This window comes from Calonectris borealis, chromosome 2 (genome assembly GCF_964195595.1).
Source record: "Calonectris borealis chromosome 2, bCalBor7.hap1.2, whole genome shotgun sequence".
Classification (NCBI taxonomy): domain Eukaryota; kingdom Metazoa; phylum Chordata; class Aves; order Procellariiformes; family Procellariidae; genus Calonectris; species Calonectris borealis.
This window is the reverse complement of record NC_134313.1, coordinates 59,329,467-59,357,183: the sequence shown is the minus strand read 5'-3', so window position 1 is coordinate 59,357,183 and position 27,717 is coordinate 59,329,467. Positions and strand designations below refer to the sequence as shown.

At 39.5% G+C, this 27,717-nt stretch overlaps 1 protein-coding gene across 5 annotated transcripts; it reads left to right on the top strand.

Annotated features, from left to right (window-relative positions):
- Window positions 1–60: 60 nt before the first annotated feature.
- Window positions 61–27,717, top strand: AFG3L2 (AFG3 like matrix AAA peptidase subunit 2). Of its 5 annotated transcripts, none has more exons than XM_075142120.1 (17): window positions 61–278; window positions 5,763–5,862; window positions 6,348–6,416; window positions 7,577–7,692; window positions 8,615–8,767; window positions 10,981–11,055; window positions 12,286–12,407; window positions 14,954–15,227; window positions 15,801–15,938; window positions 19,251–19,404; window positions 19,995–20,102; window positions 20,251–20,376; window positions 21,455–21,565; window positions 22,171–22,286; window positions 23,263–23,463; window positions 25,148–25,342; window positions 26,701–27,717. In XM_075142120.1, the coding sequence occupies exons 1-17, from the start codon at window positions 99–101 to the stop codon at window positions 26,941–26,943; spliced, it is 2,481 nt and encodes an 826-aa protein (XP_074998221.1). In that variant the 5' UTR covers window positions 61–98; the 3' UTR covers window positions 26,944–27,717. The 5 variants fall into 5 exon arrangements, with proteins under 5 accessions (XP_074998221.1, XP_074998220.1, XP_074998224.1 ...); XM_075142119.1 differs by having other exon boundaries at window positions 12,283–12,407; XM_075142123.1 differs by lacking the exon at window positions 61–278 and adding an exon at window positions 319–925.

Below are 27,717 nucleotides of genomic sequence, written 5' to 3'. Positions count from 1 at the left end.
GGCGCAGGCGCAGCGTCCCACCGGCACCGGCGGGTTGTGACCCACCGCCGTTAGGTGGCCCGCTAGGGCGGGCGGAGCCAGGCGCCTGCGGGACCCCGATGCGCTGCGCGGCGTCAGTTGGCTCTGGAAAGGCGCAGACTGGAAAAGCAGCTCTGTATTACCAGAAACTAACTGGTCGCCCAGCTTTTAACAAAGAAGCCCTGCCGAATTACTGGCGTTGGAGGTTTGCTTTAAACATGCGAACAACCGTGGATGTGACATACAGCCCTGTGCGGAACGTGCGTTGCTACGCCTCGGGGTAAAACGACGATGCTAAACGCCTTAACTGACCTGAAGGCCTTTGCACAGAGTAGTTGCACAGCGAACATCTCGATATAAAATGCATTGCATAGGGGAAAAAAAAAGGGGACAAGTTTTCTTCTTTTCCAGCGGGCGCTGTTGAATGTGACCGCAGGACAGACCGGCACCACGCGCCTTACTCGGAGACGCCGCGGGAGACCCGTCCCCCTGGGCAGCGGCGAGAAGGGGACCTGGGGCGCCGAGGCCTTCCCGCAGCCCCAGCTTCGCCGCCTGCCCCGCCCGCGGCAGCGGGGAAGCCCGCCCTTCTCAGCGGCATCAGCGGGGCCGGGCCCCGCCGCATCAGCCGCACGCCTCGGTTCAGCAAACGCACCCAGCCGCCGGCCTCACCTCCCGGGCCGCCACCCGCCGTAACGGCCACGCCCCGCCGCAACTGCCGTCCCCCGCAGCGCGGGGCAGCCCCCAGGGAGGGCGGGGCTCGGGGAGGGGACGGCGGTGGGCGTGGCTAGACAAAGGGCAAGAGGCTGCGCGAGATTCGGCCACGGCTAGGGGGCGGGGTCTCCGGGAGGAGGCGGGGCTCGGAGAGGTCCTTCGGACGTGGAGGAAACGCACGCGACAGCGCGATGAGGTCAGACGTCGCAGGCGGGGGAGGGGCGACTGCAGCGACGGCGGCGTGGGGTGGCGGACGCGGTGGGCCGAGGCGGCCGCTGGGGCCATGGCGCACCGTTACCTGCTGCTGGCGCGGGGGAGCTGCCGGCGCCGGGGGCTTCCCGGGGTCCTGCTGCAACAGCTGCTCTGCGGGAGGGGCCCGCTGGGGGCAAGGCCCTGCCTGGCGCAGGTGAGGGGCAGGGCACGGGCCCAGCCGGCCGCGCCCTTCCTGTTGGCCGTAAGCATGGGGGGAGGGGGATGAGGGAGGGTCTCGGTTGCTATGGTGATGCGCGGGGCGGCCCCGCCGTTGCCCGGCACCCCGGGGCGGGGAGTGGCGCCCCGCTGCCCGCGGCCCAGGGCTCGTCGCTGCTCCCCGCGGCCTTCCCCGGCTCGTCTTCACCCCCTACGGCGGAGGCGGCCCCCTGCCTGCGCACTACCTGCCCTTCCGGGCGGCGGGGGGCGAGGGCCGTGGATGGGCGTGAGTGCGGCGGCTCCTGGCCCGGAAGCGGCGGCCAGGCTCCGTGCGGGAGCACCCCCGGGCATTGCGGGCTGTTTCGGCTGCGGGAGCGGCCGAAGGAGAGTCTCTCTTGGAGGAGGAGGATGAGGCGGCACCTGAGAGCTGCTGCTGCCGCCGCAGCCCGCCGGTATTGCCGGGTTCCCAGCGGGTTTTCAAGTGCTGTGTTCCACCTAACTCAGAAGAACCTCCGTGGCTTTTTCAGGGTGATGATTCGCGGTGGGTGGGTTTGTGGCTGTCTGCACATAGCATCTGTGCTGTGGGCTGAGCGATTTGTTTGGGGGTTTGGGTTGTCGGTGAGCGTAACGGTAACGTGCTGAAAAAGAGAAGGCAAGTGGTCGGTTGTTTGCATTCCGGGATCGCACGCTGCAATACTGGTCTGGATTTGAACCGGCTGTTCTAATACTAACCCGTAAATCGTGATGGCTGGGTGTTCGTTCTTAGTAAAATGGTTTAGACCGTCAGCTGTTATGTGTATTACCCTTGTTGTCAACCCTGCTGTATCAGAGTGATGACAGGCCTATGCTACTGCTTGGGAAAAGGGAGATCCTTAATTCCTGCACCTTTCATGGCATCTTGGGCAGGTTGCTTAATTTTTCTGTAGCGTATAGTGGAGAACAATTGCACCTTTATAGTTATGAAGGTTATCGCTAGGATAGCAATAATTGTGAGATGAATATACATAAGGATAGTAGTCCTACGTATAAATATTTGTTTGTTTCTAATACTGAATTTGTGTTTTTGCTTGGTTGGAGCTGAACAATACAATAATAAATGATTATTATTAATTACAACAATAAATGAAACACTGTCAGCAGTACTGCTAATCTGTCAGGAGGCAAATTCTTGTTTCTGTCAATAAAATTTAATGTGTTCTTATTTGGAATGGAAAAGAAACTGCGAAGAGAACTTTGTATTCATTGTAGCATCTGTGTGTGTGTATAGGTAGCAAAACAATGATTTTTTTTTTTTTTTATGAAAGATCAAAAGAAAAGTAATGGCTTTTGGCAAAACAAAATAAGTAGCTTGCATGAACTTAGGTTTCTTTACCAGCTTTCTGTTCCCTCCCTAACATGCTCTTATGTAATATTTTGGTGACTGTTAGATAATTAAGACTTTTGGCTTCACTTTATTGTGTTTGATTGGGAACCTGTTTATGGTTAAAAGTGTAAACTTGTAACTTCCTTGAATTGATAGATTCTTGATCTTTTGTTTACATAACTAAGCAAGAGGTTTTTCTGTTTCTAAGATTTTTCTGTTCTTGCTTTGTGTATCCTCGGTTTAAAAAAATGGATTATGGTTACAATGTTTTTGTAAAGTCAGTAGTTCTGCTTATTTAAAATTACCTATTTTATTTAATGTTGGAATCATGGAAAAGGCATTTCTTTGGTGTTACAGATCTTAGGTTTATGTTATGCTCTGGACATTTTCATTGCATTTGTAAAACAGACTGTTGTGTACTTTAAACTTGCTTATCTTGAACTTCTGTTTTTAAAGAAAGTCTTGTATTTATTTTTTTTTTTTAGGAAGCTGTCACAAAGCTTGCCTGAAAAAAAAGAATTAGATAAGGTTTTTTTTCGCTTTCCACGCTGTGACAGTTCTTTCATCTCTGACTGAGAGAAGCTGAGCAGAGTTTCATGGTACATAGCCCAAAACAGCCACTGTACTATTTAAGCATCCAATCCAAATGTGCGTTGTTTGCTTTCCCTCTGTTTAGGTAATGGGTGTGCTTATATCAGCTACCCTTGCTGTGGCATTCCCATTGCCAGCCAACCCAGGGACAGGTCCTGTATCAGGATCAATATGATCAGTTTTCATGCTGATGATTTACAGAGTCAAAAAAAAAAAAAACCAAACCCAAGCACTTGTAACCAGTGTAGCATGGTTCTAACAGCTTTTGCATTTGTGGAATGCTGTGGTGAAAGGAAACTGCATGTTTCAGTAGATTGACTCACCTAGACCTGTCGGTAGCATAAAAGCACATGTCCCAGACTCAGTCAGGTGATTTACTGAGTGCGCCATGAAGTTAGTTGTTCCCTTTTCTCACAAAATAACTTTTAAAACACTCAGCTCTCTGCCTGTCAACTTGAAATACATTTATTCGTGGAATTTAGGATCTGTAGAGACAATCCAGCAACAAACCAATTCCATTATTCAAGTCTGCCCCAAAGTTCTATCTGCTTACCCTTCTCTCTCTCCTTTGCTCCCTCCTCCTCTCACTCCTCCACTCCTCCCACCCCACCCCCAACCCGATTAAACTATAACTTAATTCTGTAATAAACCCATGCTGGTCTAGCTAAGCCAGGTGGTTGGACAATGGGATTTGGCTTACTTAAACTTTTCTTTTAAACATGAGCAGTTGCTTTATTTTAGTTGGAGTAAAGGTTTCTGAATATTCCTGTCTCTTTACAAAGAAAAAGTAATCTGAGCTTGCGGTATAAGTAACTCCCAATTTTTTTGGTGTTGTAGGAGACCAATGACATAGAAGAGAAGCCAGTATTACTGGACATGTCTTTGAGTTTCATCTGTTGCTGCAACATTCAGTACTTGTTTGTATTTGAACTTACAGATGGGTTGGTCTGTGGCAAGCCCTTTTTATTTTATTGCCCATACAGATGCATCCCACTTGTCCTAAAGCTTCTTATAGGAGCACAGATGCAATTGCTTACATTGGAGGTCATAGTGTATTGGACCTAGTAGCTATTCTCTAGATTAGCTGCTCTCCAGACTATCTGCAGTGCACATGCTTTTCATGATCAGTAAAATATCCTCTTGGATTTTCAGTATCAGCCTTTATTCAAAGACATGCAGTAGCACAAAGTAATGGCTGGATTGAGCAGCCTAAGAATTGTTGGCTCAGTCTACAGCAAAAGCAAGCAACAGGGATGTTTTGGTATTCCTCTTGGTTCCAGCAGGTGGAACTAGATGGCTGCTCGGAGTAAGTCTAATGTATTTCATCATTTAATAAGGGATGGAGGGGGAAGCTTCCAGACAGAAGGCTTCAGCAGAGTTAGAATTCAATTAATGATATGTCAGCATTCCTAGGGTAGTCTTCGCATGTAATCTAGTATCCTACAAGTTTGTTTAATATGCAAAAATAGGTTTTGTCTACAACCATTTTAACTTGACTATAACAAACTGGAGATGCTAACATTGAGCTTTCCTTCACAAATGTGGTCCTAGAGGTGTTAATCCTAGATGGATGTTTGCTGTCTTGCATGAATACCTTGCGTCATGTTTCCAGGACCTGTTGTTCTCTGGTTATTTATTTTGGTGTTTTGTTTTGTTTTTTTACTATTTCTTTGGTTCTTAAGGTAAATAATTTCCAATCAAAAAGAACAGGAGGAGACTAAGTGCCTCTATGGGGCAGAAGGGAATGGAGGCAGAAAGAAAGTCAGCCTGTGGGGAAATCTTGATATGAATAACTTTTTTTTTTTCTTAGAAGCGCTGGGAAAGCTTAAGAAGGGGGTAAGTGGGGATTTTATCTAAAATATGTCCTCCTTGAAGAAAGGGAATTTGATTTCTCTGTAATAAAATTGCAGTTTACTCTGGTTTTAAGTATTCAGTTATGATACCAAAAGTTTTCTTAAGAATTAGTCATTTTAAATATTCATATTTCCTTCATTGCACTGAAATGGTGAATAACAGTAAACAGCTAGTCTTAGAACAAGGTGTGATAGACTTGGGTTTGTTGTGTTTTTATAACTGGATATTTACCTATGTAGGGATTTAGGTCTGCTTTTTAAACTGGCATTTCTCCTCTGTGTTGGTTTCTTAGCTGGACGTAAGCATTGTCTGCCGTATGCCTTTCTTTTGGATTCAAGCAGATTTTTCATATTCAGAAGTTACAGGTTCTTAACTATTTGGAAAAAGTTGCAGTGCTTTAACAAAACATAATTCAGTACTGTGTGGATCATGCTTGTACAGTCACAGTTAGTGTTGCACTTAAGTGTCATTCAGCTGGTATTATGAAATATTTCCCATAGGATCAGTGTGTAGGTATTTAATGTTCATAGCTTGTGGTGTTTCCTGCTTGTTTTTTCTCTTTTAATAAAGAATGTTATGTTTGTATGTAATATGAAACTCTGCTCTTAACAAATAGAATAGAAATTTCCTTGCTGTAGAAATTACCCATTTGATTGACTTTTCCTTTTCCATTGTTGTCTTACGCTCTGGTCCACAGCAGTTACTATGAAGTCTATTGTAAAGTAATACCTGACTTGTTGCAGTTCAGGACTACTAGAGAGCTTGAAGATTTTTGTGGCACCTTCTTGTTGCTTTACATGTATTTTTCATCTTTCAGCTCCGTGAAGAAGTTACCACTGGAGTTACGACTGACAGAAGTACTGTCTTGGCAAGTGTAATTGCTGCTTGCAGAAGACTTTTCTCTCAACCTCCCAAAGGTGATTATAACTTTGATCAGTGAAATGAAGCAGACTGCATTCCTTGCTGAGGACTGCGCTTGTATGCCATTTAGATTTATTGTCTGTGGGGGAAGTAAGTTCTTGTACTAACCAGCCATTAATCTTGAGGTGGAACATTGATTTGTGGGATTTTTGGGAGCTATTAAAGACTGACTGCAGTTTGCTCAACTTCACGCTATGCAATGCAATTTTCTGTTGAACTAAGCTTGTCTATTTCTGGTTTAAAGGATAGCTTTACTTTAGGTTATTAAATACACTTGATATTTTCTTGTCAACAGTAGTAGATTTATTTATGGGAACCTGGTAGAGCTCTTCAACAAAAAGACAAGAACAAAACTATTTTTGCAGTCTATATGTTGGTAGCTTCTTTGCTGTTGTATACATTCAGCTTGTGACTATTAAAGTGTAATGACAGAATTGTAAACTAAGAAAAAATTATGAGCTCTTTAACTCTTTCTTAATAGGATTTGAAAAATATTTTCCCAATGGGAAGAAAGGTAATGGAACTAAAGGTACAGCTGGAGAAACAAAAGGTACAAAAAGCTGCTTGATTTCGGTTCTTCTTGTGGAATGTGTATTCATTAGATTAGATTTTAGCATAACATTGTGGGTTTGGGTTTTTTGTTTATTTTTCAGGGAAGATGTTTCTGTACCAGATTAGTTTAAAAGTGCAAATTGATATGTTTTTATTAAATGTTATTTTGCATTCACATAATGTATATTTTCTGGAATAATGTTTATTTTCTCTTATGCTTCTGTTGGAATGCTGTCCTTAAATTCTTGTTTTACTGTTTCCTGTTAGTTGACACTCATGCATTCAGAGATTCTCTGTGTGTATACTTCTCAGCTTTTCCTAGAGCAAGCTAAAATACCCATTTTGTTGTATGGAATAACCAGAATTGTCATTCTGGGTGAGGATCCAGAATGAGCTCGTTAGCCAGGACCAACCATGTAGCCTGCTGCTTGAAAGAGGAGTTAGTCGTGGCAGTGCTAGAAGAAGCCCTATCTTTTCAAGGAGGGGAGGTTAATCTGGAAATCATTAGCAATAACAGCCACTCTGTTGTATCAGAAATCTGTATAACACATCTTCCAAGGAGAAGGAGAGGCAGCAACAGTGAGTCTCTTATGAGACCAGTAATAGGAGCAGCAGTTTTCCTTCCACTAGGCCTTGAATGGTAAAATGCCTAGATGCCCAAACTACCTAGCTCTTTAAAGAGCTAGGGTTGGAAGGAGCATGTGTTAGTGTTAGCATGCTCCGTCTCGCCCTCTTGAGTATGTTGACATATGACATGATGCTATGCCATGCAGGCACCTTGTGAGTTAGATGAGTAGAAGAATGATTAAGATGAACTCCTCAGCTGTAGTTGGCTGTTACTGTGCTGTGCTTGTCTCTAGAATATTAAAAAGGATGCCAACCTGTGATATCGATAAACCCAGAGCTTTAAGAGGACCATGGTATGACTGGAGGGGTGAATTATGGGAGACAGAGATGTTACTTAGAGCTTGTGGTGTTTGTTTTGGGTGGTTTTTTTTTGGGGGGGGGGGGGGCGGGGGAGAGAACAAAAAAACAACCTATCTGCACCCCCTGCCAACCCCAATGAAAAACCCCACCAATTTTAAAACTGATAAAAAATAGTGTGGGATTGGTATACAATGTAAAGATGTATTTTTTTGTTATGTTTTTTTTTGTTAGAAGCAAAGCAAGCTAGTGCCCGACAGCCTAGTGGGACTAGTAGTGGAGGAGGTGGCAGTGGTGGAAAAAAAGGTGGCAAGAAAGAAGAAACTAACTGGTGGACCAGATTACAGAAGGTCTTGACTTTAAAATATCTTTATGGTATTAACTGTCTTGTCTCCATGAAATAAACTTATGTGTTTTTTGCTTTTTAGGGCCGTATTCTAATTGCCTAAATCCCCCTTAAGCCTCCTGTGCCTAATGTTTCATAGTAACTGGCTCTAGGTGGCTCCCCACTCAGTGCCTTTCATAAAATAACCATTTTGTATATACCTTCAGAGGCATCTAACTCTGGTTCAGAAGCACTAATGGAGTTTTAAGCTATATAAATATGGTTGCTAGTAGTCAGTATTCTTATAGTGGAGCCTCAGGCCTTCAAAGGCTTCATATTTTGTTTCAGAATCTCAATTTGTGAAACTTGCTGACCACACAGTGCTAGTTAAATGTAATTTACTGTTAGCCGTTCTGACCTTAATGGAATACTTACATAAGTTTTCAAAATTTATGTTTATTTTCATTAGCTGTAGCACAAAGATGATAGCGTCTGGCAGTACAAGAATATAAAGAATATTTTTCTGATTTTACTTAGTGGGCATAATTTTTTTCCCTCATTCGTGAGTTTTTCCTGGGTTTTTTTTGTTCCCCCTTTCCAGCCCCCCCTCTATTTTTGTAGGTCTTGCATGTAGTCCTGGAAGGCAAGGAAAATTGTTGTAGAATGGAGAGAGAAAGGTCATATAAGAGATGGCAAAAATTTTTTTTTTAATATAAGTAGTTCATAGATCAAAACTGTTCAATTACTATTTGTAAAACACTTAAAAGATTTTCTACTAATGTTGTAATTCCTCAGAAGTTACTGAAGTGTGTTCATACAACAAAATACAGCTTTGTGTGGTAACCTTGAGGGCAAGGAATAGAAGCCACAAATAGATACTAGAACCTGTTTGTTATGTTCTTACTGTATTACAGACTCTAAAACCTTTCTTTTCCTCCATTTCCTAGGGTGACATTCCGTGGGATGTCAGGGAATTTCGGATGTACGTAGTAGGAAGTTCTTTTTTCTGGACGATGGTTGTATATTACTTCTTCTTCAGGGTCCCTGGGAGAGAAATCACCTGGAAAGACTTTGTCAATAACTACCTTTCTAAAGGAGTGGTGAGTAGTGAGGGGGATCGAAATGGAAAATCAGTGTGCTGAAGATGCTCGTTTCTGCCTCCCCACTTATGCTTGTATTCATGTATCTGTGGAGTGAGAACTGGCTCAAGAGTAACTTTTGAGGGAGAAGGGGATCAGTTTTCATCTTAATCACTTCCTTGATCTGATGTTCTGGATGGCTGTATGAAGATTTGTGTCAGTTCAAGAAAGGAGAGGGAATGGGCAGCTCAGAACAGAACTCTTTTGTTGGATAGCTCGTGTTGTTGCTAGTTTGAAGAGGCAGTGCAACCACAGTCTCTCAGCATATGGTCTTACAGTACAGATAAGCTGACCTAATGGCTTAAGAAGACATGCAAGCTGCCCTCAGAAGAAACTGACTTCTAACCTTAAACACTTCCATGAACTCACCCCCCTGAAAAAAAAGTGTCCTGCTTGTTTCATGTCTTAAATCAGTTCCTCAGGGAATCTGAGGAGGAGCAGTGTGAACAAAAAGGTGGGGGTGGGGAATTGAAGAATCCCTTCCAAGGACAGTAAATTGGCATAAATGTGTTGTAAAATAGCCTCCTTTATTTGTTTTCTTCTCTCTTATTTCTTTTTTCCTTCCTACCTGGAGCCACTGCTGGAGCAATCAATTTTATCATCGGTGCCCTTTCTCTCTATAGAACTTGGCAGCTTTCCACACTTGGAGTAATAGGTTGGTGATGCCTTGAAGTTCAGGAGATCGAGTGTCTCACACAGGCCTTTTCCACTTCAGGAGCCAGTAGTTCTTGGCTCTCTTACCTCCCTCTTTGTAGCTTCGCTTGCAGGTTAGGAAAACATTGGCTTGCTTCCTCCTCTAGGTTTCAGACCTGGGATTTTGTGTTAACAGCATGCTTCCTACCCCTCCACTACTTTGGTAAAGTGCTAAACAGGACCTTTCTTTGTCTTACTGATCTATGCAGAGCTGCTCTGTACGCTTCTCCCCTTCTGCCTAGATGGTGTCTTACAGTCCTGTTCTTAACTGACAGTTACGTGTACATCTTGTGAAAAAACCTTACTGATTATATTTGTCATGAAGCAGTAAGACACTAGCTCAGTAAAAAGATTAATTTAGCTGTTACAGTGAATGAAGCCTGAACCCTTGTTGCAGAAAAGCATTATGAAAGTGGGTTGTTGCACAAAACCAAGTCTCTTGGGCCTTTGTAAGATGTAGTCTGGATATACAGATAAGCGAAATATGTAGCTATCAAATGCTGTTGGTTGCCATAGTGGTGGCCAGTTAATGGGGAGAAGACATCAGCACTACTGGGGTTACGTGCTTTTCAAAATAAAGATGTTCAGGTAGTTTTGCATGAAATCAGGCTAGATGTAGAGTGGCTTCTTAGCTCATGTTTTGCTTCAATTCTGCCAGAAATGGCCACATGTAGTGAGTTCAGGGAAGCAACCTTACTAGCCTGTGTACAGTTCAGGCCCAACTTGTAGAATGACTGCTAGCTTTAAATTCTTTAAAGATGCTGAAACCAGTTCTTTTATGGAAAGAGGAATTAAAAATGGAAAGAAACTTTAGTTTCCTTCTGAAGAGACCCTGTCTAATTCAAGAAACTCACCATTTGAGACTTCTTCTATAAAAAAAAAATGCTTAATAGTATATACCTGCGAACCTGCAGCTCAATTCTTGATTTTAGTTTATATGGTATCTTACCTCAGCTAAATTCTTCTTTATCTAATTGATGATATTGTGTTTAATATGGTAGCACAGGAAGCCTTTTATATTAGGGAAAACCATTGTAAGAGTAAAGTTAAGTTTTCTGTCATTCTGTTCAGTTTGGTTTGTTTTGGAAGCCGCTACAAGAGTTTGGAGTCATGTGATCTATTGCTTTTGGTGTTTGACCATTGAAATAGTTAAGTATTGTTTAACTATTTCACTGTACCTGTGATTTGAGCTGAGGTGTGCATTGGTTTTTTTTCTTGAAAAAGGATATGAGGTCATCCTTTCAATCTAAATTTTAATGTGCCAATATTCCTTGCTTACTGATTACATACATGATTCTTCATGCCATTCCTAATGGAAAACTGTAGATGGTGGAACCATCCTTGATCTAGAACATAAATTTTATTCTCCTTACTGGAAAACAGAACAGGTTCATATTTGGTATATGTAGCTCTTAGCTGTGATGGAAGTGCAGTGACTGTATACTCTAACACATCACAAGTTTTGTTCTTCCCTCCTACAGGTGGACAGACTTGAAGTGGTGAACAAGCGCTTTGTTAGAGTGATCTTTGTTTCAGGAAAGTCTCCTCATGAATGGGTAAACACTTTTAATACATATACATGAGACATTAGAAACAGCAAAGTAATCTTTTTAGGTAAAGTTTGATGCAGAAATAATCTCTTAATCTAAAACATGTTTTCTGCCTTACTGTTACATTATCCTACTCCTATCCATTGTGTGTTTTTCACTTTACTATATCGATTGTTTTGCCACAGATCTCTTAAAGCTATGGCAAGTAGTTTCTTTCCAGCACCGTGCTCTTAATGCAAATACACAAACAGGAAAAGTGAGAAATTGCTGAAGGTTCTGTATTTTGAACGGCTGTTTTCCCTCTGCTCAAAAAAACCCCAGACTTAACCATACATACTTTTGGATCTTTTCTGTTCCAGACTGCTTTTAGCCAGTTATTTGAAAAAAACAAAAGAGAAGCTTTGTCAAGTTACCTCTTCCTGGGTAGAACAGTTTTTTAACTGACTTTCTGAAACAAGGTCTGCATGTCCCTCCGGGGTAAAGTGAAATCTGCAGCAATTACTTCATCAGTGGGTTTCAGTGTGACTTATTTATACACCTACTCTTTAGCCCACATACCACCAGTTGCCTTAGTTTCTCAATCAGTTAATGCTTAGGACTACTCTCTTTTTTTCTTTTTCAATATTAGGGTAAGTAGGGGCAAGTCAGGCAGGTCATGGTGCAAAAAGGGAGATTTTCTTGAAAAACCAAATCTCAACACTGTTTGAAAGCAATGTCTGGAATTTTTTTTCCGGTGTATGGTATAAGTTCATGCTGTCTTTTGTGAAGACAGCTAACTTTAAAGCTAGTATCGACTCCAAAAGTAGAGAATTGCCTTTCTTAACAGAAAAGCTGAGACCTTCGGGTGAAACAGTAAGTTGTACGGCTGCTGTGTTTGCTGGTTCAGTGCTCTGTATTATTCTGACTGCATAGCTGCCCCCTAAAGATCTGTTTCCCTGCTTTCCTTCCATTTGTTCCTGGAGAGAATGCCGGGATTTCAGTCTATTTAAAGTGCCCCAAAACTATTTGGTGTATGATTTCTGTAGAAGCAATGACAGATACAGTATATTCAGGTTGGTAGGCCTTAGATTTATTAGGTGCACCTTACATCAGTTGCACACTTTAGAAGGCAACTTAAAACTCTATTTTGGTCTGAATCTGTTCTGAGAATTGCTTGTGTATGTGTTAGAAGAAGTTGGCTTGTAATGAAGCTGAAATAGGGCACTTTGTGGTGATCTCTGCTTTTTTTTATAGCAGTACGTCTGGTTTAATATTGGTAGTGTGGACACTTTTGAACGGAATCTTGAAACTGTGCAGCAAGATCTGGGAATAGAAGTGGAGAACAGATTGCCTGTAGTCTACTCAACAGAGAGTGATGGGTAAGAAATTGCTTTAAAAAAAAGTCTCTTGATAATGGTTATCTTTACAGTAGAAAAGTAGAGTTGTAAGACATGCACCTTATGCTTCACTAGGTGGCAGTATTATCAGAATAACAATTATCTTGGTTTTATTTTTGAATGTTAACTGTAAGAGGAGCTGTTCAGTACTTGGTCTATGTAGAAATCCGTATCCTCCTACCCTAAATATAGCTTCTTATTACATAAATGTTTTGTTTACAATTAGTGCTTCCTTCATTTAAGCCCTTCCTCCAAGTGACTTGGACTAGAGCAGGAGTCAGCCAGGCACAGCTGTAAAGCTCCAGAGATGGCACTCATGCAGCTTTTTGGATGGATGAAATATGGCATAGAACTACAGCATATTGACTGAGATATAACAGGCACCAATTTCTGCCTGTAAATTCAGCAGAAGTCAAATTCTGTGGCCTTGCAAAAAGGCAAGAAATTGGTGATTAAGTAAATCACACTATCCTGTCTGTTAGCAGGAGCTGGAAGATGCATCATGCTTTTAATCTCTAAATTGGTTAAGAAAAATAGTACTGACATTGGATTTATGGCATTGTTGCTTCCCCAGTAGGAAATAATGGCTCCAATACTAGATTTGTATTCTTTGTATTAGTCTTATGTAGCTGACTTTTATTGACCTGGGCTTTAGAAGAGACTAGATGTGGTTTTCTGAATGGCTTAGAAGACAGATGTAATCTTTTATCCCAAGAACTGATTTCTTTTTGATCCAAGTCAGCAGTTTGAAAACTACTCCTGCTGGTGTCTGTGAAATAGGTTTTGTACCATCAGGAAATCCAACTTTGGGTGTAGTAGCTCATATTACTAATGAAAAAGGCTCATTTGCTGCCTCTCTTGTGTTTTCATCCTTGATACTGTGGTGTGTCTTTCAGGTTTTGGGGATGGAGAGGAAAGTTTTGATTGTTTCTGCAATGTGTTTTACCAAGCTGCTGCTGCCTGTTTGTCTTGGTGGCAACAGGAAAAATGGTAGCCTTAACTCTGGACCATCCTGCGACTTCAGATAGAGGTTTTCTGTTCCCTGTTCTTTTACAAACTCTCTCTGCCTCATTTCTTTGTCTAATGGGGCATGCTCTTAAGGACAGTCCATAAATAAACCTGTTGAGCCCTTATTTAAACAAATCTGGAAAAAAATGAGAGGACAGGGCAACGCAGTGCTTGTATGAAAAGGCTGCGCGTCAGCCTGGGGCTTCTCACAACAGACTGGGAAATGTATGTCAGTGCCTGTGTTGTCTTCAACCTCGCACAAATCTCTTACTTGCTGAACCCCTCTTTCTGACCGCAGTCTCTCTGGTCCTTTCCTTCTTGGTGTCTGTTCTTCATAGAAGACGTTGCCTGTAACTTCTTGCTCCGCCCCAGAAATGCCAGGGGAAACAGGAGAGGGCAGCAGCTATATGATCAGAGTACTGCTGTTCCCTGCCAGATCAGAATCTGTTGAATACCGTAGGATGGGGAAAATCCTTCTTTTCCTCTTCATCTCAGAAATGTGGAATATCAGTAAGGCCTGCAAATTCTGTGCTCACGTATGGTAGTGCTTCTTTTCAGCATGTTGTTGTTCAGTGTCGACAGAACCTCTTGTGAGCTGTTCCTGGAAGGTCTTACCACAGAAAAATCTGTGCGGTGCTCAGATACTGTGATAATGAGGACTGTGTTAGTATTAGGATTTTTGGCCTGTACAGAGCTATGCTAGAAAGCTGGAGGACAGACAGTGAAGGATAATGGGCAATGAGTAATCAAAAAAAAAACACCACCAAAAATCAAACAAAAAAAACCCAAACAAAAAAAAAACCAACAAACCAAAAACCTGTAGCCATCAGGAAGGGAGATAGAGACATTGAAAGAAGAAGAAAATGAAAAAAGACCTAAGGGAATAAAAGCAAGATTACATTTTGGAGAAAAATTTCTGCCTGAAGTTGTAGCATACACCGATTATATGCTACCTAATGCAACTTATTTTGACAATATACCATTTGCATATACTAGTCCTGTGAATTTACTTCTGAAGGGCACAGAAAATAAGCTACTTCGTTTACTAGGTCATGCAGTTTTCCTTGGTAAAACTCATCAATGTCATTTGATGATGTGTTTGGTTTAAAAAGAAACAAAAAATAACAAAACAAACCCCAAAACTGTCCCTTGTTAAACATCAAGTGTAGAAATGTGTTTCCTTCTAAGATTATTAATTTTCGTTTTCCCAGGGTCGTGAGGGAAGGAGGATGGGCAATGAAAAATTAATTCCAACTCTTCCTTTAATTATAGTTATAAGAGGCTTTTTGGCCTGTTTGACTTCTGTAATTCAAAAATCTTTTTTTTTTGTTCTCAAATTTATTTTGGTTATTTCCCAATCTGAACAACTTGCAAAAATGTAAACATTACAAGTTAATAGAGTATTTGTCCTGAATTTGATCAAGGTTGCTTATGGTGGAACCAACATTTTGTACGTTATATGCAGTAATGGATTTTTGTAATATATGTGGTTTTCAGCTTTGTTTGGTTTTTCTCCACAGGTCATTTCTCCTGAGTTTGCTGCCTACAATCCTGATTATCGGTTCTTTACTGTACACATTAAGAAGAGGTCCTGCAGGCTTAGGTCGAGCAGGGCGCGGAATGGGTGGACTCTTCAGCGTGGGTGAAACCACAGCCAAAGTCCTTAAGGATGAAATAGATGTTAAATTCAAAGATGTAGCTGGCTGTGAGGAGGCCAAATTAGAGATAATGGAGTTTGTTAACTTTCTGAAAAACCCCAAACAATATGAGGATCTGGGAGCAAAAATTCCAAAGGTAAGGAAATGATGACTTAGCAGATAAAGACTTTATTCTTTTGGTAGTCCTCAGTATTCTAAATTGGACTAGTAATGTTTACATATGCAATGCTTTCCAGCTTCTTTCTCCTCACAGTCAGAAAAAGAAATGAATAGGCATTAAGTACCAGCAGTATAACTGTGGTGCCAGAGGATTTGCCTTGTGGAATACTTCATCTGTTCACATGGGTCAGAAACGATACATATGTGTACCATCATTGTTGTATATAGCTGTTACAGAATTGTTGTTTGCCTGTGTTGTTGTGGGAGCCCATCTGATGACATACCTTTTTTTTTTTAATGTCAGTCAAAGAAAACACCGTTCCTGTATATCTAAGATGGCATGGCAATGTTGTAGCTAATTTTTTTTTTTTTTCCTTTTGCTGGTTTAAATGAGAGATGAATCTTCAGTTTGTTTCCTTGTACAATTTTGACTGTGGTGGAAGAAGAGCCAGTGGACTCAACGTCATAACATGAGATCTTTTAAGTAAGATATTTCATAGGCTTATATTATGTTTTCTTCATGAGGAAAATATACCTGTTTCTCTTGCAGGGGGCAATTCTGACAGGTCCTCCAGGTACTGGGAAAACACTTCTAGCTAAAGCTACAGCTGGAGAAGCTAACGTACCATTCATCACAGTCAATGGCTCGGAGTTCTTGGAGATGTTTGTTGGTGTGGGTCCAGCTCGAGTAAGTCTTTGGCCTTGCTCTTTTGTTTTAGTATTGGTTGTTGAAAGGACGTTGTCAAGTTTGGGAGGCAAACAGTTTGATTATAGCTGAAGTTTTGTCATCTATGCAGTCTACTTACAAGTGATGCCAGATGGTTGTCTAAACACAAGAATCATAGATGTACCTCTCATAAAAGGAACTAATGTAGTTCAGTATCTGGTTGCAGGCCATCGGGACTTTAAGGGTTTACCTCTTTGCAGGACCTTAAGAAAACAGAACCGAATTCGCCAAGCTCTGCTCTGAAGTAAATTTACTAGCTGGGTCAGAAATATGTAGCTGATTTCACTACTGCTATGGGAATGTCTCCTCCTGCTCTAAATTGTGACTATTTCTTTGAAGAACTTTATTCTCTTTGTGGTGTCAAACTCTTAGATATACATAGCTGTCTGGGACACACAAATGAGCTTCTGGTTGAAATAGGAGTCTGAGGGTCATGGAGCTAATGACTGATTTCTGGAAATCAGGTGATTTAAGTAGACAAGTATACCTGTCTAGCATTTTTTGTGCTCTTTTGGCTTAACTCTCTTAAAAGAGCTCATTAAAAACATATTAAGTGGAGGGAGTTAGCTCTGTTCCAGTACATACATTTTTCTTTTTTTTTTATTACAACTACATTTCAAACATTCAGTCTTAAATCTCTCTTCTCCTGTGTAGGAAGGAAGGACACTTAAATCTGCTGAAAAATACTCTGTAAACAAGTTACTGATAATATTTTACAAATGAGGCGGGTAACACAAAAAAATAAGGTTCCTCATAATGTCCAAAATTTATACTCCATTTTCAACAGCTCATACCTTCACCAAACTCCAACTGTCTTGTCTTTAAGCCTTAAAAAGTATACTGCAAGGTGACACACTTTTGGAAAACTAAGATTTGTTTGCCATAAATTCTGCGAACAGACTTAAGGAAGCGTACTGTGGTTTTTACTCATGTTTAAAAACTAATTCTGCTAGCATGAAATGGAAATGCTTTAGGGTCTTGATTTGAATTTGAAATTTGACAGGGAATGGCTCTTATCAGATATATGCGGTTTTATGTCCTGTGAAAATTCACAGGAAAACTCATTTTGATTAAGTTCTGTAAAGCCCTGAAGAACTGCAGTTAGATGCGTTAGAGGTTAGCGGATAAACTTTCCAAGATTTGGTCTGTAGTTTGTCACAACTGTGCATGCATGTGCCTCTTGCAAGCCTAGGTCTCTTCTGATGGTCTTTTGCTGGACTTCTTCCAGTAATATAGGTGGGAAAAGATAAGTGAAGCCAGGTAACTTTGGATCTTCTAAAAAGAGAAAAGGGAAGGGGAGTGGAGGACACGTGCAGGTAGAGCTTGGGACTGAGAATAACAGGAGCTGTTCAGAAAGTTAAATGCAGAAGCTCATTGGAAGTGGAGGCTTCAGTGAGGATGCAGAGAGAGACTGGAAATGCATAAGGAAATTGACAAAAGGAGCTACGGAAGGGAGAAGGTATAGACAGAGAGTGGTGAAACAGATGCAGAAACGGGTAACGGTAAAAAAACATGGATGGTGACTGAAAAAAGTGACTGAAAGCCAGAGGGTATAGAGAGAGTGATCATGTATGTAAGATGAGTGGGACTTGAAGCAGGGAGCATGCAGTGTAGAAGGGACTTTACTGAGAAAGAAACCGATCCATATCCTCTAGGAAAGTATTAGATATCCTGAAATAATACTGGTACACAGAAACTACATTGTCATTAGTTGTCAATACATACCTGAAATACCCCAAAGCAAAGTGACTTAACTTTTCTCTGCTGGTCTATGCAGATGATTATCAGCTTTTACTACTGAGTGAAATCTGTTGACATAACAGTTGCTGCTTTGGCTATGAATCGAGGTTTCAACACAGTCGGTAATTTCTTATGCCTGTAGAAAACAACATGAGAGAGTGTTTTAGTTTCATTTCCTATGAATTTAGTAAATAAGACAGTTAATGGTGCTAAATTGATTATTTGTAAATGGGGATGTGCTAGAATTAAAACTGCTTACAGAGCCTTGGTTCCTTTGGTAGTTTTTTTAGTGTATATGCATTATGGTAATTTTTAGTTCCGTTCCTTCTGAAAAATAGTTGTATATTTCTGGATCTCCGTCCCTTTCCAATCAAAAGATAGTTCACTTTGAGCATCTAACGCTTTTTCCTTGTTTATCATGTTCCTTCATGCTTTATTCATTGTACTTTTTCAAATTCTGTTTACAAATCAGAGTGACTTTCTGTAGTAGAGCATACTGTCCAAAATTTGCATCTCTTCACATCTGCTGTACATTGTCATCAGAGAAGCCTTCTCTAATTGCATCTCTAATGTGTAAAGTAGTAAAGCTCTGAGCTGCATATAATTCTCACTTGGGTGAAAATTCTTCCATAATTTTTCATATCCTGTTTGCTCCAGGTAGATTTCTCAGCTGTAGATCTGTTAACTGGCTGAACTGGTTTTAATGAGGTCCTTCTGATATATTTGCAAGCAGAGTAACATTGTAATGTAGCATCTTAAAGCCAATCACGTTGTGCTGTAACTACTACAGTAGAATTTGATAGGTAATATCTTACTTAAAATCTGAAAGTCAAAAAAAATTTTCAGCTACTTGCTCATGTCTTGGACATTTTTTCCAGACTTCTAGAAGTTAAATTAACTTCTGAATAAATATTTGGAGGTGAATTCAGTTTTCCTAACCCATGTAATGGAGAGACGGGATGGCTAAGAGTCAATATTTATAACAGCATATTGTTAGAGTACAATGGTAAGCGCTTCTAAGAAAGCCTAAAGTTCACTATAGGAGCTACATCATCCTGTTCTAACTGCAGAAAAACCTTATTTCCTTGGTATGAAGAATGACTGTGTGGTACCATGCCCATTCACATTCCAGTTCTGCTTGTAATACTGTGCCTTAAAGAAGAGCTTAAAAGAGAAATCTTGCTTTAAATCTCTAAAGTTTGGAGACTTTTAGAGCTGAAGATGAAGATATATTTCAGTTATTCAGGAAAAGTGGTTATTTCTTAAGGCTTTTAAGTTGTTTAATGTTCTTAATTTATGGATTGACAAAGGATTTGTCAACCAGTGGGCCTCCACGTTAGTGTCCTTGCTGAGCATCAGCTACAGTGTAACTTATCAATGCCTTGAGAGCTGGCTGGAGGCTTTGGAACACTTACTAACAACCATACTCAATTATAGTGATACTGTTACTGATGTACCTCTTCCCCTGCTACCCACCCCCAAACTCTGAACAATTACAAACCAATCTGATACATGCTCTATTCTCTTATTAAGGTTAGAGACTTATTTGCTCTTGCTCGTAAAAACGCCCCGTGCATTCTCTTCATTGATGAAATAGATGCAGTAGGAAGGAAGAGAGGAAGGGGCAACTTTGGAGGACAAAGTGAGCAAGAGAACACACTCAATCAGCTTCTAGTAGAAATGGATGGTAAGTATTTAATGTCTAATATTACATTATAATAACAAGGATAAGGGAAAGAGCTAATACACTTGTTCAGACCTGTTAACCAAGATTTGGGTTCTAGCTTAAATATAAATTGCGTGTTTCCTTGCTTCCTAAAATGAAGAATGGTGACTCATTTTGCTGCAGCCTGATGTTCTGCTAAAATTCGTTCAGAAAAAAGAATCATCATTCTGCATCTGATAACTCTTTGTCATAGTTGAATAGGCAAAAAAAAAAATTTCTTTGCATGAGACCAGTCTGTCTGGGGGGGGAAGTACAGCTAGCTATGCTGGTTCTGCAATTTCCTGAGCAGTTAATCTATTATTGCATTTTGAAGATAAAGCAGGATTTGGTAGAGTACTTCACAAAGCAGAGCCCAAAGCCATTTTTTTGCTTGTTATGAAAAGCTGGACAATGCTCTAATAAATGGAAGTATTTTCAGCTTTAAGATCATTTGTTTAAACTGTCAGTTCTTATGTGGCTCTGTAAAGCGGACAGGCTTTTTATTTCTCTTTTATTTTTTTCATGGAAATTACATTTATACAGATTTTCTCTTTATTATATTTCTTCAACAGGATTTAATACAACCACAAATGTAGTAATTTTGGCAGGTACTAACAGGCCAGATATTTTAGACCCTGCTCTAATGAGACCAGGACGCTTTGACAGGCAGATTTACATTGGTAAGTTTTACCTGCATCGCTGTATACTTCTGCGTTTGTAGAATACCACTGAAATCGCGGCAGCTATGTACATATGTAACTTCCTTTCACACATTCAATTAGAATATATAGAGATGAAAAGTAAAAGCATACTTCTTTTATCTTAAAGGACCCCCAGATATAAAAGGAAGAGCATCTATTTTCAAAGTTCACCTTAGACCTCTGAAATTAGACACCGTCTTAAATAAAGATAACCTAGCAAGAAAACTTGCATCACTAACCCCTGGTTTTTCTGGTAAGTGAATCCTAATGCCACTATTCTTCTCCAGTTACTATATAAGCTGTAGATCTTTTATTTCCCTACTACTTCTGGTTTTCTTGCACCTGATCTTCTGGATGGCACTCTTACTTTATTTTGTTGTATTTACTGGTACAGCATGGAATTCTTTTAGTCTGTTTGAGCAAGTAGGAGATTTGAGGGTCTTAACTTTTGTCTGCCTTAATCAAGGTGACATACCAAACGGCAGTTTCTTCTGTCTTCAGCAAAAGCACTCCAGAGACTTCTCATTGCTATAACTCGTGTGTGTATTCTTCCTTTTAATACATTTGTTGGATTCTTTGAACACTACTAGAGAAGACCTGGGTTTTGTGGAGTTTGTATGCATATTCTGTAGGGATATTTCTGTTTCTGGATGTAAAAACTTCTCCCTGGAAAATGCACTGTAACCTTGTGTTGAATTAGGAATGTATGTAAGAACTTTCATTACTGGCTTGTAATTTAATCTATTTAAAATCTGTGCTGACCAGTAGTTGAATTCTTCACTGTTTTCATGGTCTATATAAAACTGATTTTCCGAGGTCTGATTGTCAACATTTCTGGCAACTACAGGGATGATGTTTAAACTAACTTATCTCAATAGCATTACTGCAAATAATTTTAACAAGAAGTGGATGGCTTGGAACCAGTAATTTGAAAGGATATCCTCTGGAGATACATCAAGGTCTGAGCTATACTGGATCTATACGTAGGAAATTTATTGTGATAAATATATACTAGTTTAAGTATAGCCTGTTGCAGACAGAAAACTTATGGAAGGTGGGATATATCAAACAGGTACTTCACTGGTAATAAGCTCTATTTGGTAGCTGTCTACCTAAAAGAAAAATCCTAAAGCCTATAACCATAGTACGTGTATTTAAATATCTCTTAAAGAATTATGCTATGTGTAATGAATTATTTCAGAGAGCATTACCTTTAATTTACAAGCTCTATGAGAATCTATAGAAAACTAATTCTAGATAAGGTTATCTTTATGCTAGACTGAGAGAAAATTGTTGAAAATTATCAGTAACTCATGCCTTCCCTCTTTTAGGTGCTGATATTGCTAACGTTTGTAATGAAGCTGCTTTAATTGCTGCAAGGCATCTCTCAGATGCTATAAACCAAAAACATTTTGAGCAAGCAATTGAAAGAGTTATTGGAGGTAGGTGAATTGCATCAATCACTTCTCAAATTGTAATATGACAACTTCCTCTTTTTATATATATATATATAAAAAAAGCCACACTTTGAATCTTTTTCCTGTTCTTCAAGGTTGTATTTTTTTTCTTTCCTAAACACACCTGAGATTTAGAAAAGAAATATCCTGTCACTATTGCTGACTTCTGTAATGGAGAAAGGGGCAGGGAGAGAAATTTCATCAGGACACTTCTAATTTCTTCAAAATGGCAAGAGGAATAGCTGTTTGGATTTAGCAGTGCTTTTAACTGCTGTTAGCCTGGAATAGTCTAAAAAACTATTTGATTTTTAAAGTACAAATGTTTTATTTAAATGTTTGAATATTCTTAAGAACTTATACTTTGAAATTAGAAACTCTAATCAAGGACAAGGTTACAGTAAAACCTGGAAGATAGAAATTTCTAAAACTTAAAACTCTTGGGTTTTTTGGTTTTGGGGTTTTTTTTTTAACTTTTTCAAGAGATTGTATATATGGCATCTAAGTATTGCTCACCATCTTTCTAAATGAGATAAGGGATTTCAGTGGAGAAAGGTATGTCTGAAACTACTAATCAAATTTATTTTATAAAGGTTTGGAAAAGAAAACTCAAGTACTGCAACCAGAGGAGAAAAAGACAGTAGCATATCATGAGGCAGGGCATGCAGTTGCAGGATGGTTTTTGGAACATGCTGATCCACTCTTAAAGGTAAAGGAAACTAATTTGAACTAGTAATTTAATAGTAGCATGGACAGCATCTTTTTCTTTTCTTCACACCCCTGCCTCTTCCCCCTGCCCCAATGTTGAGAGGGTATTAAAATACGTAATCTCGCAAAAGATAGTGTAAGTATATACATTTTAGAGCACTTTTTTGGTTCACTTCTTGTAGCTTTCTTAACTGTTTCTGACTTAGTTGTTACAGGGTTTGTACTATAAATGTCCTTGGAAAGTGAAAGGGACTTGATCTTCCCATGAGTCTGGCTGCTTTGGTAGCCGCTTTTTCTCAGAGGCTTTTAGCACAGATCAGTGGTTTAAGTTAATCTTGCCAGGTTATGCAGGTAGATGCCTCTTCAGGAATGTAACTATAAAAATTATCATCTAGAGGCTGATTTTAGTTTTAATGTGCTTTTTGTCAAGCTTGTAAAGTCAAAGATAAAGGAAAAAGCACCTCAATCTCCCAAATTTGCTTTAACATTCATAGTTTTGCTTGGCTATGTTGTTAATTTCGTCTGACTTCCAAGCTTAAAATTAATCTTGTACAATTTACTGCTGGAAGGAAGGACGTTAGTAAACATGGAAACTCCTCCAACTATTCAGAAATACTATATCTGTAACAAAATACTTAAAGCCCAATACATAACTCTAAAAGAATTGTGGATTTTCATTAAAAGAATTAAAAAAAACCAAACCAAACAAAACAAACCATACCGTCTTTGGAAAAGATATGACAGTGGTCTTACCTTTTTTTTCCAGATATTCTAGTAGTTGTTATCCCAGTTTAGAACTAGCCAGGGCTTTTAAGGATAAATCACGTGGGCAAAACTGTAAATGGAAATAATGTCTGAATTAAACTTCAAGGGTGAGTATGGTGTAGGTTGTGGTATTAAAAATCAAGTCAAACTGAAGAATGCTTTATGTTTTTTAACACTATTTAGTTCTAGCATTCTGTTAATTTTGATTGTAGGTATCTATTATCCCACGTGGTAAAGGACTGGGTTACGCTCAGTATTTACCCAAAGAACAGTATCTTTATACCAAAGAGCAGCTACTTGACAGAATGTGCATGACTCTGGGAGGACGTGTATCTGAGCAAATCTTCTTTGGAAGAATTACAACTGGTGCCCAAGATGACTTGAAGAAGGTGACCCAGAGTGCATATGCTCAGGTATGTGCTTGAGTGAGACTTTTTTTTTTCCCTTACAGTTTTCTTTATCTACTACCTAACACTAATATTTTGAAAGGATGCAATTTGATCAGGTATGTCCCTCAAAAGCCTAGTTTCAAAAAACATTATATGAATAAACATTATGCTATTGTTGTATAGAGATGCTGATGACTCAAGTATTTTATTACAGTCTTACAACAGGAGTCCGTGCGTGAGGCTTTGATTACTATCCTACATCTGCCCGCAGGAATATGTATGCTGCAGTTGGATTTAAATACATGTGGAAATTGTATACTTTTAAAATGGAATCTAGTGCACAGATTTGATCATCTGATCCTATTTTTACAGTTTGAAGACCCAATTTGATTCTCATGTGTTACTAAATCCAGAAAACCTTGTATTTAAGCACTATTTGCTGTCAATTAAGGCTGCTGAAATTAAGACATTAGTTTGTGTTTGTATTATATTAACTAGCGTAGATGAGTAATTTGAAATATTATCAATGTAATGACTCACCTAAGTGTAGCTATGTGTTACATGCGGGTGCTTTATTCCATTTCCTGCATCAACACAAAAGATGTCATTTTATAAGACACTTGCAAGGTGAGCAAGAGAGACATTTTAGAGTATGCTTCACCACACTTACCCCCCACCCCCAAACCACACCCACTTCCTAGTCTCTGGTGTGCCTCTTGTTGCCTCAGTTCTGGAAGTAAATGTGTAATGAAATCCTGTTAATGTTATTTTTATGGGATCTTCACTGACTCCTGTTCAATTTCATATTAAAAAATGTTTAAGTATAGACTTTTTGTTCACATTAACTAGACATATTGTCTCCATAGAGAACTGAGGGCTTAAATAAAAGTATTAAACTTTTCTTAAAGAGGCCGGTTAAGATGCTTGGTTCTAATGCTGACATCTCTTTGAATTCTGAATATTCTTTGTCTTACCTATATTAACCTTGCAAGGCCAAGCAGAGAAGTACTGCTTTAATAACCATCAAATTGATAGTGGCCATGGAGTGAATACATAAATAGCAGTTTGAACTTATTTCTGCCTCTGCTGGAGGCAGAAAACATCAGCTGCACTTAAGAAATGCATATTTGGCAATCCGAGGAGTCAATATTCAGTAATGAGTCAAGCAAGATAAGAATCATTTTCACCTTTGTAGGTAGGGGATTGTCTTGGGATGAAGTATAGCATATGATTTTTGCATATGATAGGACAAAATCTTCAAGACCGTCTACTTTAATCCTTAAGTCAAGTCAATTTAGCTATATGCATGAGTGGAATATACTAAACTTCGGAAGCATTTTGAATTGGAAAAACACTTATATTTCTGGTAAAGAGTTTTACTGCTTAATGAAGGCTGATTCTCTAATATCTTAGTATTTAAACAGCAAAGCATCATGTACATCATGAGTAACCACCTTTAAATGGTGGTATTTGTGTCCTTCAATTTAATCATTAAAAAGAATTAAGTGAAAGTCAGCTAAGGTACTTTAGCTTAGGTAGACTTGAGTTTTCAAGAGAGGGTTGGTTTTAGAGGAAAGATTGGGTCATAGCAAAATGAATTCCTCCTTTCAGTTTTGTTTTGCATATTTTACATCAACATACCCTAAAATCCTAATATCTCTCCTTTGTTTGATTTTTTTTTCCCCCCTTTTTTTTCTTTTTTCTTCAGATTGTTCAGTTTGGTATGAATGAAAAAGTAGGACAGATTTCCTTTGATCTCCCTCGTCAAGGAGACATGGTATTAGAGAAACCTTACAGTGAGGCAACTGCCAGATTGATAGATGAAGAAGTACGGTCCCTAATTAACATTGCTTATGACAGAACATTAAGTCTTCTGACTGAGAAGAAAGCAGAAGTGGAGAAGGTGAGCATTACAGTATTTTCAGCTGGTAAGCCAGAATCTGAATTGAACTGAATAGATTAAAAATAGTGACTATGTAAGTATATGAGGAAGTTTGCTCAAAAACTATTTGATGTAATCTTGAAAGTGTGTCACAAGACTTAAATAAGTATATTTACTTATAAGTAAATAAGTATATTTACTTATTTAAGTAAATAGAAATCTCCTTTTGTTTTGGAACACCCCTGAGATTCTCATGAATGTGATTTAACATCCCTCCCTCTTATATAGTCAATATTCATTTGGAAAGTTGGAGGGAAGAGTCTGTCTACTAAAGTAGGCTTTAGTAGATGTACTAGACGAGTATGGAACTTAAAAAACCCAAACATGAAATACCAGGATTCCAATTCATTAGGCAAAAAGAAGCTCTCTAAGAAGGGAAGTATGTATAACTTCCTTTCTCCGAATTCCTTTTGAACATTCAGTAAAAAGAATCTTTCTACCATCTTCCTTTCCTGCCCCCTGGCTGCTTGTTATCTGCCTCACTGCAGCTGAGATTACCCATGTGCATATTCTCTTCCTGCAAGCCAGAAAGCTGGATACAGCAAAAGGATAATTTTTCAGGATAGGCACTTGATAGGCTTACTGACAAGAAGGCAAGTTTGTATGGATTCAGTAAATGGTGGCGTAGTAGGTCACTGTCCCAAAAAAGATCACGGAATATGGTTTGTGCTGAACAGCGTGCTCACTGACCCAAGGAGGTTACAAACTACACTTGTACGGTGTTGTACACATTGTAATTTTATGGTGCTCTGTAGTTTGTAACATAACAGCAGCCCTGTTGAACCATCTAGTTTGATAGGAAGGGATCAAGTGGTCAAGCACTGGAACAGGCTGCCCAGGGAAGTGGTTGAGTCACCATCCCTGGAGGTATTTAAAAGATGTGTAGATGAGGTGCTTAGGGACATGGTGTAGTGGGCATGGTGGTGGTGGGTTGACGGTTGGACTCGATGATCTTAGAGGTCTTTTCCAACCTTAATGATTCTATGATTCTAACACTTGTTTTCATCTATAGCTTAATGTCTTACATCAGGAGCCTTTTGGCAGCAGCAACAATAACAGCAACAGTGGCCCATAGGGAGGGGACTTTGCCAAATCTCAGAAGTAGGATTAAAAAATGGTATTTTTCTCAAAATGGTATTTTTCTCCCTTGTGAGCATTTAGGTAGCAAAAAACATGTATTAAGTGAACTCTGAGCAATTTGTTTTTTCTATCAAAATTAATCAGTGCGGAGTTTGTTCCCAAATTGCCTTAACAAACCCTTCCAAGGAAGACAGCCAACTTAGGTATTTTGTACGTGACATAACTTATTGGTATTCCAGGTTGCCCTACGACTACTGGAAAAGGAAGTACTTGATAAAAGTGATATGCTAGACTTGCTTGGCCCAAGACCATTTGCAGAAAAGTCTACTTACGAAGAATTTGTTGAAGGTACGGGAAGTTTGGATGAGGATACTTCACTACCAGAAGGCCTTAAAGACTGGAACAAAGAGCGTGAAAAAGAGAAAGAGGAAACAACAGATGAACAGGTTGCTAGGCAGATCAGAGGAGGGATGCCATTTTAACTGCAAATTGTGTGGTGATGTTGACTTGCACTCTTGAAGAGAAACAAACTCGCCTAGTTTGAACTTTAAAACAAAAAAATATTTATTCAACCAAACTGTATTAGGGATGGGTGGAAGAGTGATCTCTTGTGATGAGATAAGGATATTCTGCTCCCAGTTTACGTATGTGATATCATCAGTTCACTGGTAAAAGATGATCATCTTTCATTTGTCAACTGAAGAAACATACATTGGATTTGAGCTGCAGTGGAATGCCAGAACTGAGCCTCTCAAACTTTGAAACAGTTCAGATTCATGCACAAACTTTGTGGCACTGGTCTCTTTCTTCCCCGCCCCCCCCCCAAAATGTATGTAAGCTTAAAAAAAATAAAAGTTTTTTGATTATTCATCTAAAGTATACCTGTATGTGACCTGTTACCAAAAAAAGAATCATACAAAATGCATTGTTGAATGCTTAGCCAGAAGTCTGGTCTTACAAAGTACTAGCTTTGCAAAACTATCAGCTCTTTCATCTGACCCTTTTCCCTTCCACCTTTCATTTTGATTCTAAAAAGAGTTTGTTTACAGAGAACTGCCATGTAAGTTGACAGTGAAACTGGACACCCACTTAAATATCTTAAAATGTACTCATGGTTCAGTGTCTTTAAGTCTGAAACTTCAGTTTGGCTCCTGCAGTTTTATTAGTCAGTTTTTTACAGAGTTCTGTAAGATATTGAACATATGAATGTGTTGTGTAAATACAGTTTGAGTCAATAAAATCAGTACTTTTCTGAA